At 42.5% G+C, this 15,143-nt stretch overlaps 1 protein-coding gene across 1 annotated transcript in view; it reads left to right on the top strand.

The window, feature by feature from the left end:
* Positions 1–6,404: 6,404 nt before the first annotated feature.
* Positions 6,405–15,143, top strand: part of LOC118431136 (nectin-4-like) — a 35,779-nt gene continuing 27,040 nt past the window's right edge. Inside the window, exon 1 of the mRNA XM_035842254.1 lies at positions 6,405–7,281. Coding sequence (XP_035698147.1) covers positions 7,233–7,281 — 49 coding nt within the window. The 5' untranslated portion in view covers positions 6,405–7,232. The remainder of the gene's footprint in view (positions 7,282–15,143) is intronic.

Consider the following 15,143-nt stretch of genomic DNA (forward strand, 5'->3'; position numbering starts at 1 on the left):
CTTTCTATATTGTGTATTAAATGCAGAGGAATACTGAACATTAGTGGTGCGGTAAGGGATACGAATCCAGTAATTCAGAAACACCCTAACCGTCACCTAAGGGTCTCCATCGAGACCCATTACACTGCACTTGGGGCACCGTTGCGGCACTACTGGGTTCAAAAGATTGCGAATTCCTTACGTTTTGTGTATTTTGTTGTCTTCTAAGTCATAGTTTTACATATTACACAATATCTATCGCAATAAGTGTAAAAATTGGCGAAAGTAACACTTCACCCTCAAGGGATTCGGTCCCAATACCTCAGAAACACAAGACGACACCAAGGGTCGATATAGTCCCTTTCGACCTAGGATTTGCATCCAATAGATTTGCAGACAGATAGCACGCCCTTCCTTCCCCCCATAGCTGCACTTCCCTCATCCCCTGCTTTATTACCTCTACCCCAGCAATGTTTCACGGCAAGTGCACCATTGATCTCCTCATGTCTAGTCTTCGGACCCGCGCGTGTTCTGCTAAAAGCTTGTCCAAAAAAAACCTCTCAAAGTACCTCAAGTGCTTTTCCACTCCGAACGTCATAGACCGACCATTTCCCCGTGCAGAAGATATACTATATGACCCTTGAAAACGCTTTTAACAACGTGACGTTATTTGTGGAGGGACTAACATTTGGACAACAAACAACCCAGAACAATTACTCCTGTGGATCAGTCTATAACCCAACATTATCCTGTATTGAGCTTCTACCACAGAATTTGTGTGATGAGGGCTTCAAACTAGATTCGGGTCGAACAAGGAAGGATTTTATGATGGTGGCGAGAAACTTGTAGCTTAAAGCCTCTTCCCGAATTCGAGATAAAGAAGGATTGGTGTTCTTCCAGCAGCTTTAGGGGACCTGGGGACGTAACTTCTCTGTTCCCAGCGTGTAAAATGAGTTTTACGACCGGTGTAGACGTTTATGTCTTGTTTATCACGATGGAAGATAGGCGAGAAATTCTTGCATGGACAAATGAGTTAAGAAAGACCGTTTGTAATGATATCTGTCGTCGTGTGTGAATATAAATCAAAGTCAGAAGAATGCCCGCTGTAAAATGGCGATAAGGAGCAAACTTGGCTTTTTTATTAGGAAAGCGTGAAATACCCCCTCAAGTGATGGGAGAGGTGAAAGGTCAAGCGTGATGCAATCTGGGTAATGACGCAGTCAGCGGGCGTAAGGAGCGCCCCCCTCCCTTCCTCTCAGACACTCCATCAACAGATAATGAGGCAATTTAACACCGCTTACCGCGCAAGCATCGCTCTAAATCCCACTCTCGTAGCTAATCACTGGAACAAACCACATCTTCGAGCTTGTTCTACAAGCCAAGAGTGAAAATTGTTTGATTTGGAAAATGCCGTCGGGGAACTGCAAAGATGCGTTAAGCAAGCTGTTACCAATAAAACCATTCAAAGCACATTTTTTTTTCATATATCAATTGATAAGGATTATTAATGGCCACATTTCCAACTGAGATTATACTTTACGAGGTATAAAATACTAACGTTTTTTTTTTCTTTTGGAAACGATAACGCATATTAAAAATGTGCCACATAAAATATACACTTTTTTGCCTGCGGTCTTTCGAAAGTACGGCAATATAGTACAAGCAACGACGTGCATGGATTAAGTGTACCAATTCCTTTTTCCTGAATGTAATAATGTTGATGTTAATAATGTTTTCATTCTATGCAATTATGAAATGATATCCAAAGATTGGGCTTCAGTAAAATTTGACGTTTACATATTACGTACAATTGAGATTCAATCAGTGAGCATCCAGACGGTGTTTAGATACTATTAGTTAGATGTAAATATATAAGCATAGAGAGAGTACCACTCAAAGTATTGTACAGTAACAGAGATTAACTGCAAAACCTGGGAATGTAAATTACTCTAATCAGATAGCACTTAAAATCGGAAAAGACCTAATGATACTACTTCATAATGCAGAGCACCAATAACTATAGGGAAGCATATTTTGTTCTATATATTACATTTGGTCCAAAATTATGTTTTGTTCTGAGGTTCCGAGAATTCTGCAAAATTTTGTCTGAAGTTCTTAGAAGTCTGCGCAATTCTGGAATATTCTGCATATCTGCCCCTGAACACACACAACATATTGATAAATAATGTTACATTACACACTTGTAGACATTCATTCATCTGGGTAATCTACATAGAAAAAAATAACGTTTTCTTGATTTAGACTGTCTTTACGGATCTAGAGTGCTTCCTGTTTCGAGTATTTTTTTCAGGCTGTCAGGGAAATCCCCACGTAGGCAAAATGCTAAGAACCTTTTGACATTTTACATCATAGACTCGTTTATCTTTTAAAATGTAGCCGTTAATGGCAGTTGCTCGGAGGGGTACTCCTAGTTGACCTAACCAACAGGGCGGTATAACGATGACAGATGAGAGGGCTGGGCTGAGTGCGCGGTAATAATGAGAGTGTAAATGGGCAATTTACCTCCAACATCAGCGCCTGTTTAGCGGCCACTCACACGAAACGTTTTGGAGGGCCTCGTTAGGACTTTTGCAAACACCGTAACGCCATTTATTCTCGGCGGAGTTTTCCTTTTCCACGAGCCGCTCGCTGCTGAGTGAAGTACGAGCGGAAATACTAACGAGAAACATTACGCTTTGACATGAAGTACATGAGCTAGGAGTTCACAAAACCAGGGGTTATGAGTAACAGACAAACGAGGGAGTTAAAGTGATTTTGAACCAGTTAAGCTCGAATGAACTCAATGAATTGTTGAGCTACCCTTCCACCGGTCATGACAGAAAAGACAGACGATCTACTAGGTTCATTTTGCAGGGGAAATTCCCCTAGCTCTTTCCGCCAAGTATAATGAACGGCTTGATAACGTTTCGTCCTGAACACTGCGACCCTCTACAACAACGTAAATGTTTTTGTGGCGTCGTGTGTGCCGTAACTGGTAGAAAGGTCCCGAGTTCGATACCAGCCGTGCCCCTGTCGCTGTGCCCTTGGGAAAGGCACTTTACACGACCTTCCTCACTTCACCCTGGTGTCAAAATTGGTACCTGATTTCGGTCGGGGAGGTAAAATACCACCTTTAACTTCCGTCTGCACTTTGTATGTGGCACTGTTAAGATAAGTTGAGCGTCAAGAGCCGGGATCGGATTTGAACTCCCCAAAGGTGGTATCTCACTGCACTTGCGTCGAGCTTGCGTCACTGCGGGGTTCGTTCACTGCGTTTCTTCGATTGTGTATAATTTAGATATTGTGCAATACGTAAAAGTATGACTTAAAAGACAATAAAAAATATACAAAAAGGAAGAAAATTCATTAATTCTTTATCGCTGAAATTCGTTGAGTATCTTTCCAACCCCACAGTGAGGCAAGCGTGACGCAAGTGCACCTTAACCGCTTGGTCTATAGGAGGGGCCGCTAACCATTGAAGTACGCACGCTACTATATAACTTTAAAAATGCGTATGGCTTTTATTAAGGTTTGGCTAGAAGGCGACACCTGAATGTCCTTAATATTTGTAACATTTGACAGAGGATGATAGAATAGTCCGCTACCTTTTTTCTGACAAAGTAGACTCAAAACTTCTATAAAGGGATGGAAGTCTCCGGTAGAAATGGCTATGGGCCGACCGCTTTAGCAAAAATAACGGTATATCCTTGACACACATAAAAACATCGCTCAAACATTCACATTTGCACACCATCCAGCCACAAATCCGCCAGATTTCCTCTATAAACATTGACAGGGACATTTTTCCTCAGACCCTTACAGTACCCGGGAATTCGGTTTCACAGAAAATGAATTTGGATCTCCGCATTGGTAGAGAGAAAAAGGTCAGGACCTTTCCATTTTCGGTGACGTTACTCCCCAATGATGGAGTTAGTCCAAACCGACGTCGTACTATGATTGAATCGATTTTCTATCAAATAGGTGATGGGGAGGGGAGCGATGTGCTTAGCGGTAACCTTCGATGCGTTACATTTGCCGTTCTGAGCTTCACGTCGTCCAATCAATGCCACATCGCTTATTTCTGATGACCCTAAAGTGGAATCCGGCATTTAACGAACTCTGGCTGCACTCGAGTTTTGGTTTCATCATACTCGCCGTATAAACTTTCATCTGTCCGTATATCACTTGAGATACTGCCGCTACTGCATGCAGGTGGTCGATACTAAATGGACCATTTCTATCAATTTTTCGACTATTAAGAGCTTTTTTACCCATTTATGATTAAAATAAACAATCTTTCACACTACCTTCAGTGGATATCTTCATGAATTCTACTCTATCATTACGTTATGTATTTATACTATATAAGTATAATTATGATTATATCATTATCATATCATTACTATTTTATCATAATTGTACTTTGTAATCTTGTATGATCATGATCATAACTATGAAATATAATATATTCAGGAATTACCGGCCCATCTCCACTACGGTGGTGACCTCGTCGATTGAATGGTATTATAATACATTTAAACTAATCTTTTGTGTCTTTTATTGTCTTTTCAGCTATTCGTATATCATAATTGCACTATATAATCTTGTTACATCATAACTATAAATATGACATATTAATGAATCAGCGGCCTTATTCCCCTTGGGCGATGACCTTGCCAAATTAAACTGCATACATTAAAAATTATATTTTGTGTCTTCTATTGTCCTTTCAGTCGTACGCTTACATATTGTACATTATTCCAAAAATGAAATCGAGGGTTGAACAATTCAAATTTAGGTCGCAGTGAGATCGCAGCGCGATCGCCGTCTAGCGGAAGTGGGAATGATGTATACCTTGGTTACTTGAATCTAGCATGTAATTTTCTTAGAAACTTCATTATTCTTCTTCTTGTCACTGACGAAAGCTTTGCCTACGGCTAGAGAATTTCGTCTGCATCCGGAAAAAAATCCAAGCGCTTCTACTGAGATAAAGACAAACTTACCCAGGCATTTCGTATGGGTATGCACCAACGCACAGCGCTAATACCTGAATTATGTGTTCGATTACATAATTGTGTTTCATTTTCAAATCAGCCCCGAAGATTAATAACATGTACAGTCGCAAGCTTAAAATGGGGCAGTGGAGTACATAACAAAAGTATAAGGTACTACGTTTATCATTCTGGGGTTAGACTTCTTCCTTGAAGGGCAGTTGTTAATTCACTGACCCTCGTTGTGTATATGATGTTATTAGAAACGTAGTCCTAGATGGTAGAAGCGTAGTCCTAGGTTTAAAAAGCACAGTCCTAGATGGTAAGAGCATAGTCCTCGGTTTAAAAAGCGTAGTCCTAGATGATAATAACGTAGTCCTGGATTTTAAAAGTGTAGACCTAGATGGTAAAAGCGTAGTCCTAGATGGTACAAGCGTAGTCCTGGATTTTAAAAGCGTAGTTCTAGAGGGTAAAAGCGTAGTCCTAGGTTTAAAAAGCGTAGTCCTAAATGGTAAAAGCGTAGTCCTGGGTTTAAAAAGCGTAGTCCTAAATGGTAAAAGCGTAGTCCTAGGTTTAAAAAACGTAGTCCTAGATGGTAATAACGTAGTCCTGGATTTTAAAAGTTTAGACCTAGATGAAAAGCGTAGTCCTAGATGGTACAAGCGTAGTCCTGGATTTTAAAAGCGTAGTTCTAGAGGGTAAAAGCGTAGTCCTAGATTTTAAAAGCGTAGTCCTAGGTTTTAAAAATGTAGTACTAGATGGTAAAAGCGTAGTCCTAGATGGTAAAAGCGTAGTCCTGTATTTTAAAAGCGTAGTTCCAGATGGTAAAAGCGTAGTCCTAGATGGTAAATGCTCTGTGCATTTAAGGCAATAATCATTTTCTTCCGGTATCGTGTACTATAGTGATGAGTGCACTGATAATAAAATGCATTTCAGTTATTATTTCCGAGACAAATTTACTACAGCGGATTTGAAATGCTCCGTATCTTCTTCCTTTAGGTCAAAGAATAATATCATGTTCATTTCAGTGGCCAGAAATAACGTTATCCGCCCCCGTGGCCAGAAGGAAATTACTAAGATGTCATATTTCCTAATAAAATCTCTAAGAAAAAGATTTCACCGCAGGAATAACGTCTCAGCTGTCATTCAGAAATTACGACTGATGCTTCTGTGATCGACGTGCTCAAAGAATTTTTGTAGAAAGAAATATTGCCAATTTTTGTGTTGAATTCTCAATCTTGATTTCAGATTGAAGGTGTCGACAGGTCCAGACTTGCATGCGAGTGTGTCCAACATGAAACGATATTTGTCAGACTTCGCTATCTAGTTTGGTCGTTACAATATTGGAGCTGTGCATGTGGAAGCTTGTGTAACGCCTTCGTGAATCCTCATTTACGGTCGACGCTAAACCCCCATGCTCAGCCTCCCGTCTCCCCTGCAGTGAGACGGATCTGGTTCGCCAGGCTCCCCCTTGTGGATCGGCGCCCGACACTGAGCCGCACCGCTCCCGACGCACCCATCCACGCTACCCGCCGCGCAGGGGTCCCGTGTACGTCTGACACCAAAACCCTAGAAACCCCTCCGCGTGCTGACCGTACGAGCGCTCTTCCGGCTGGATTCTAAAAGCTACCGTCTTTCGTGAAGGATTTTAACTACTTTGGGATTTTAGAGGAAGCATTAAGAGAGTTTTGTAGGTAGGTGTTAGCGGTTTGCGTGTTAGCAGTCGGCCGGTCGCCTCTTCGGCACATCTGGATTCTGCCGGCTGCACGCTTGGATAGCGTCTGTCACTTATCCACGCACGGTGATTGAAGGACTAGGAGCCTGTGTCTCTAGAGTGCCGAATCCCCGACTCATGCGCTGCTGAGCAACTTGAGCGCTAGTACTAGTACCCACTCTCATTCGCGGGCGCTCTCTACGTGACAGGGATTTCACATACGAGTACCAGTACAAGACAAGGGACCTACAACCGAAGCGAGCACAGCTGGACATCATACGATTCACTGACGTGAAAAATGATATCATCTATCTCTTGTTTGCAAAAAGAAATCATTTAAAATGAACAAAACCAGCTTTTGCAACACAAGAGCGCGCGCGATGTAGTACGGTTTGTAAACGGAAGGTCCATTCAGCACCAAGGACGGGGAAGCAGATAAGATCGAAGAAACACGGTGAACCGATATCAGTAGACGGACACCAACAGTTGGCCTGTAATCCGTCTACTTTACCGCAGCTGAAGGTTCCGGGTGTTCTCATTAACTCACCATGGATTTTCGGCTGTTTCTCGCGTTTGGCCTGGCCCTGGGGTGGCAAGGTAAGAACTTTCTCATTTAACGCTTTGACGATCCACCTGTTTCGGTTGGAACTCTAATACCGTTATCTGTAACCGAAGAAGACACTAGAATACTGTATACGACGTCTGTTGACCGTAATCTTGTCTTCTAATATTAGGTCGCCCATTCTTAGCCGGTACCGTAATTGATACGGAATTCTAATGCAAAGTACTAAGACTTTAAGTAAATCACTAAATGTTTGGTTATATTGGTAGTACCATTTTTTCTGGAATGTTTTACAGTGGTAAGAGCACAACTTATCGACGACAAAGAATCTAGCGTTAACGTTCTACAAACATTTTTTGTAATAAGACAACCGAGTTTTGTACGACATTTCGACGACTATCTAAAGAATGCCCTCAATGCTCTGTCGTAAAGTTGAGGTGCAACGAATGTGGCCGGGCGTTTCCGCATGCAGTATTTGTCCTACGAACGTGCTGATAGAATATGGAAAGGCGACGAACAGTTCTAAGCGGTGTGTTTTGTGTATTCTGGTCCATTACTCAATTGTGGGAAATGATTGGATTAATAGCAGAAATGGAAACTGCGACATTGTGACGAATACTAGACTTTGAGTGTGCTTTGTTACATTTACCAAGAACATAGCACGACTCCGATAGCATATGCTTCCGTACTGTTTTTACTCGTTTGACGTAGATTGCCCATACTGGGTTGCCGGTATCGACGGTCCTTAGGACTTTCGTGTGGAAATATATAAGAAAAACTTTATCACATACATGTAGCTAGAACGATACAAACATATGACGACCCTAGCACCGTGCAATTTTCGTACGGTTTTGCCGGTTTGACATACTTTTTCCCTAACGGACCGGCCTGTATCAACATTTTTCCGTACTCCCATGCACGGAAATACAACTTCATCAGGTAGCTTAAACATTACGAATATAGGACGACCCTAGCACCGTTCTATTGTAGTACTGTTTCCCCCTATATCACGTACTTTGTCCCTATGGGGTGGTCGATATCAGCATTCTTCCGCACTATCTTGTTCAAGTGTACGAAGATTTCATCACGTAGTTAAAACAGTACGAACACATGACGACGCTATCACCGTGCTATTTTCGTACTGTTTCTCGGTACCATTTGACGTACATTGTCCCAAATGGGGTGGCCGGTCTCAGCATTCTCTCAGACTTCAGTGTGCGAGTGTATAGAAATATACATCATTGCATGACGTAGTTAAAACAGTACGAACACAGGACGACGCTATCACCGCGCTATTTTCGTCCTGTTTCTCGGTACTTTTTGACGAACATTGTCCAATGGGGTGTCGGTACAAGCATACTCCCGAAATTTTGTGCACGAGTGTACAAAGATATACATAATTTCATGATGTAGCTAAAACAGTACAAACACCGGACGACGCTATCATGGTGCTATTTTCATATTGTTTTTTTCAGTACTTTTTGACGTACATTGTCCCAACGGGTTGGCCGGTTTCAGCATTCTCCCAGACTCTCGTGTACGGAAATCATGACTTCATCCTCCCGTGAAAATATTTGATTCGATTCCCGCATCTCACAGATAGTTATCACCCTTTCCATTACACTTTTTACGGAAACGTATGGATTTTTGTGTCACATTATCCCCAAGACGCATCTTGAGACTTCACAGACCCGAACTAAATTCAATATAATCTCCAATACGCAATATGGTATATGTTTCCCCCCCTAGAAGAAATGCCTCCTCTGAGAGGCATAACGGATAGACTGATTAACATAATCCGATATATCGTCGACCCTGGGGTCGCACTAATGTCAACCAGATTTTTAACTAACGGGACCTCTATTGAACGCTTCCACGCGACCTGCACTCTGATAACAACGCGGGGAGTTAAATCTCATCTTCCCATCTAGTTCTAGAGGTGTGTCTGATTCCTGAAAATTGCTCATCGCGGCTCGGCGCTGTATAACTCGGTTTCCGCGAGACAAAATGGGACTTGATGCGGAAAATAACGGGGGAAATTTCCGGGACGTGCGGCCACGCTCGAGCGTAATTCTAAATCCTCGGCCCGCATTTTGGCGAAATGAGAAGCTTGGATCCTAATCACCTAGAGGGAGATACATCAGCATTTACGGCAAAATCTAGTTTAAGGAGGACTAGGCGTGGGGAGGTGGTCTTGATTGATCGGTTCAGTGCAGGGTGCATCTACGCTAGGATTTGTAAAGTGCTGAGGATAAAAGATGGTAGCAAGGCTGGCGGCAACACTGCATCAAACAAACTCCAAAATAACATTGAACCCCGTTTCTTCTGGGTAAAGCGAGGGGTTTCATATCTTTAAAAGCTGTCACATTTTGTGTATGAAGAATCAAAAATGTTTAATGTACGTATATTTATGTCTAGAAATATGTATTACGTTCTGTTCTGTTCTGATATACAAATGTCAATTTCAACTTCGTTCTTAACAAACTCCAACAATACATTCGGTCCCGTTTCGTCTAGTTTCAGTGTATGGATTGATAAAAACTGCAACATTGTGTATAAAGAATTATTAATGTTTGATACACATAGATTTATTCACAAATGCAAAATGTATATATTTCTGACGTACGTATACAGATTCTTAACAAACTCATAACATTATGTCCCATTTTGTTTAAAGTTAAGAGTTCTTAAAAGATTTTTTTATGTGCAAAGGCGTTTTAATGCTTACAACACTAGCTGTATATGCAGATGAATGTGTATTATTCTTTACTCAGCTGAAGTTTTCTATACTGTAAATCATACGGATGTCCGCATCACATGTACATTAATGTCCAGTTGAGTTGGCCGTGCGCACACACTAACTCCATTTCACAAAGCCCCCATGGGGTTCTCTCACCAGAGCCTCGGCAGAAGGCACCGCTTAGTCGTCCGCCCGATGTCTTCATCTGATATCGGTTCAATGCCACTCCCACTGTACCTACCCTTCCCCCAGTGGTATTCCATTACACTTATCACATTCTTCATCTCTCCTATAGTGATCGACAGGGTGATTTGTTGGCGATAGATGTCAAAATATGCAACGAGACCTGTCTTTCAAGGGAAGGGTGAGGAATAGGGTTGTCATGGGCGGCTGCCAAGCAGCTCTTTCGCACCGAATATTTCATCGGGCGTACGCACAATAGGGAGATCTAATCGTGTTTTTCCTGACTCTCCCTTCAGAGTGCCCCGGGTTACTATCATAACTTTCCCCTCGTGAGGTTTGCTTGATGTATTAGCGGAAATGGGAGGGGAGTAAAGCGCTGTCAAGACTCTTTACCGTTAAGAGAGATGAAAGGGAGATCACCTACGTTACAGATGTCTACAGAACTATCTTTGAAACACGATGTATGGATTTTTATTCTCTCGTAGCGGTAGTGAACTTTTTCATGCAGTCGTTATGCATTTTTTTGTCAAGTTTGATAAAATCACGCAGTGGAGGCGGTTTGGCATCGGATAAAATCAATCTTATACGTTTATTGCCAACGCACTATTCTGAGAACATGATAGAAACTTAAAGCGAACATTTACATTTAATGCATTTATGCACCAATTCCTCCTGGACCGCGACCAACTCATTGCACTTGAGGCACCGGTGCGGCACTGCATGGTTCGAAAGATTACTCAAGGAGTTTCAGAGATAAAGAACGAGTTTTCTTATGTTTTGTGCATTTTGTTGTCTTCTAAGTCATACTTTTACTTACTCCGCACTATGAGAAAAATCGGCAAAAATAACACAACAGTGCCGCAGTGAACGAGCTCCGCTGTGCCACACCGGTGCCCCAAGTGCAGTGAGATACCTCCTTTACTTCTCTATCTATAGCAGCCTCATAGGTGAGCTCCTAGTTCCGATCAATTAGTAAGTATGAGACCCCGGTTCAATCTTAGGAATGGTATATTGGTTGGGACTGCGCCCTTCTTTAGTAAGGGACGTAATCATGGGGTCCCTCGTTCGATTAGATGCCTCAAGCACGTTAGAGGAGAAAGGCCAGCTACCCCCCTAAGGCCACAGCAAGTAAATTTTATGGATGACATCAGCGCGCTCATTAATTTTTGCTTGATTTCAGAAAAAAACAACAGCTTTTTTCCTCTTCGGGGATGGTCAGATAGACCAAAATAGGCAAGCATGTTGTGTTGTGGCCTAATAATCATACTTAGAAGTGACACTAGGGAGGTAGCCATGACTATAGTTGTATTAGTTGCAGAAGTGAAAATTTTTGGATAGTTGTAAAAGTGCCACAATATGTAAGCCATGAATGTAGTTGCCAGCTTGGCAAGTGATACAGGGATGAATGCCTTGTTATTTGTGATGTTGTGTTTTGTCACTCCAAATCTTGTTACGATGATGTTTATGGTGTCTATTTTGAAAATTTAGTCATCTTGTTTTTTTTTATCCATCTTGTTTTTTTTTCGCGCTATCTCATTATTTTTGCACTCTGCATAGGATGTCATCCAAAGAATTTACTTGCTGTGGCCTAAGCATAAATATCCCCTGCTACTAAAACAACAAGGAACCTTGCGGACCTATGTGTCACTAGGAACTTCAAGGGTCCGCAGTAAGCTACCAAAATTGGATTTATGTCGCTCTAGGCTTAGTAATTGGAATGTCACGTTGAAATGGAAAGACAACCAAACATACAAAATCGCTCTGTCAGATTTTATGTCACAGTAGGGTCTTTGCAAGGTCGCTGCCCTCGTTGAAATGGTGTATTTATCACAATGTAGTCATGCTATTGATATAATGATGGACGGTATAATGCTACAGAATGTGCCCGACACGGATTCTGCTTCAGCTAAATCACCAGGGACTCCTCTAATGAAGTCAGCAGCATATATCCGTAACCGCCTTCCCTTGCTCATTATTTATTCAGAATCTCCCAGAAGCAAATCATGGCAAATGTTTTATGTCCCCTCGTTACGCTGTGGCGACCTTGCTGGGATCGGGATGCGATCTCAAATTTGACAGAGCGCTAAAGTAATGTTTTCGGCTTTGTTACTCTGTAACGGAGGTTAACCTCCGACGGCAGAGTATTGTTTTTGTACGATGTGATGAGTTCGCATCTGTATCTCTATGTTCCCTTTGCCGTATTCGTATGTACTTTGGTAAGTCGTCTGCACGCAGTTTCGCGATGAGGCCCATTAATTTTGTTGTTGTTTTTTTGGGTATTTTCAGTCATATTTTGCATTATTATGAAGCCAGGGATTATACCAATCCAGGTCGTAGCGCCGTCGCCGTCTTCAATCTTTATCCATTAAATCAACATCACAGAGTTACCCCTTGGCAGTAGTACCTCTGAATACCGTTGATCTTACAGTATGGAGTAAAATCACATTACCACAACAACTAGACACCGTAGGTATGACATGAAAAAAATGTCTAGTGGAATGGCAGCCGGACTCATCATCAACACACCCCTCCATGTGGTCCCTTTGGGATGCATCTACCGCCACAGACGTCACCGTTCTTTTATGGGGATCGCATCTGTAACGTAGTTATCGGGTCTGTGGAAAACAGCCGGGGGATTATCTACTTTGATTGAGTCCTATTTATCAAGACGCGACGACGACGACCCGCGGATGCCGTCCCTTTTATGAGCGCGCATTAAAGGGAATGTGTTGTCGTGCCGGCGACGTACTCAACCACTCACATCCGCCACGAGGATGTTTAATTGGGTATCCCGAAAATAACTAGATAGAGCTTTCTCTCTGTGGATGGATACTTCAATCATCTTGAGAGGAAAGTTCGGTTCCTGTATGCCTCATTACATGTCTGGAGAACGCACAATGTATAACGAGATTACTCAGACGGATCCATATTTCTCTCTTTTTCTTTCTTTCTCTATCTTCTTTATTCTTTATTTCAGGTTAAAAACCCATAGACACACAAAAGATACATACATATACATTAAAATCTCTACCTGTACAATAAGTCATAACAGTTCTGGAAAAAAGAATTTCTGTAGAATATGTCTGACGTCAGCAAGTGCTGGACAATGGTATTATTGGAAGACGTTAATCTTTGTAGAAAAGAATAACACATTTTCCTTCGCCTTGCTTCAAAGCTGTCGGTCGAATTGTACACAAACATTGAGCTAGTGCTACATCGTCGTGGAAGATTCATGATAATCCGGAAACAGTTGTCTCTCTCTTCCTCTCTCGCTAAGTATATATATTATACTTAGATGTAGATAGATATAGAGAGAACGAGAGGGATAGAGAGAAAGAGGAGAGAGAGATGTGGTGACGAGCCCTTCCAGTTCTGTCCTGATACTTGCTACATTAGATAATCAATCGAACATCAAAACGGGATTTAAAACTATACCAGTAACCATTTTTTTTTTCTATTTTGTTCTTGGACAGACGAGGACAATGTGGCACTGCACTCATATTAACAGTGCCACATACACGGTACAGACAGAAGGTAAAGATAGTCTTTTTACCTCCCCGACCGAAGTCAGGTACCCATTTTTACACCTGGGTGAAGTGAGAAAGGTCGTGTGAAGTGCCTTTCCCAAGGGCACAACGTCGGGGGGCACGGCGGGGATCGAACTAAGAACCTCTAGATTCCGAGCCGAACGCTTTACCAGTTACGCCACGCCCGACGCCACACGCTAGTAACTATTGTTACAACCGTCCACTCCATGTCATTGACCTCCGTTGTTCGAAGAAGAAGAAGAGGAAGAAATGGGGAAAAAGCAATATGTTTCTCTTCCGCAAAGGTGGAAATATGAAAAAAAGGATAGGCACGAGTTTTTATTTGTCCAGGAAGTAGGAGAAGAACCCAACTTCTAGCAGATCGATGGAATAAAACGCGGTGCTGTTTGGTTAATGAAATGGTGCAAGGAGATGGATGTGCTGATGGGAAAAACATAAAAGGACGCACACAATTCACAGAAAAGTTTGTTCAAACAGAACACGGTAAACCTTCTTTAATAAAGTCTCATAGGATAACATTGACGCGGCGCTGTCTACCTATTCCATCCTTAATGTGATATCTCCGAAGGCTTCTGGCGCCATTCTGACTTGTGTACACAACTAGGATGAGACTGAAAAAGAATGGGAGAACTTTGAAACTTCGTAGCCTGACTAACTCACGCTTTTAGCACCCACTCCTTAGGTCAGGCCCCTAGAAGCTTAACAGTTAGTATCTACTAAAGCTAAGGGCACAACCCGCCGTGCGCGCAAATACGTGTTGTCTACATGCCAAAACCTGGGCAATCTTTGGGGATCCGAAGTGGTAAGTACCGCCTCCGTACTGACTCGTACGAAATCCAACGGATTAAGTAGCACGCAGACACGCCGCAGAACTCTGCGTATATGTCGATATTTCTCTGCCATCAGACTGCGGTTTCGCCCCTCGTATGAACCAGTAAAAGCAACGCGCGTGCCCCTTACATCGATTGAGATCACCGTACGTACGCAGCACGTGTGAGTAGGGCCTACATACGGTGACGTGGCAATCGCACAGAGATTGCACGTTGTAAGCACGTACAACTCACTTACCACTAGCGCAACGAACGATGCACTTAACCGGCTCACGGCCAGGGTGTCGTGCAGACCACATACTCACACATTGCGCAACCGTGCGAGTAACGTGCGTTGAGACGTGCTCTTGCCATTCCTTCCGCACGTTTTCAGAAAAACGTACGGACAAAAAGCACGGACGGCGGGTTGTGTCCTTAGCTTAAAGGTGGTACGTATCTCATTGCCCTGGGGGAACCGGTGCAGCACTAGTACTGTGGGGTTAGGAAGATTACTCGACGAATTTCAGAGACATAGAACGAATTTCCGTAGGATCAGCTTGGAGATTAGTAGGAAAGGGATCAGTAAGAAAATCTCCAGTTGGAACTGAATGACCGGC

Source organism: Branchiostoma floridae, chromosome 14, assembly GCF_000003815.2.
Source record: "Branchiostoma floridae strain S238N-H82 chromosome 14, Bfl_VNyyK, whole genome shotgun sequence".
In the NCBI taxonomy this organism is placed as follows: domain Eukaryota; kingdom Metazoa; phylum Chordata; class Leptocardii; order Amphioxiformes; family Branchiostomatidae; genus Branchiostoma; species Branchiostoma floridae.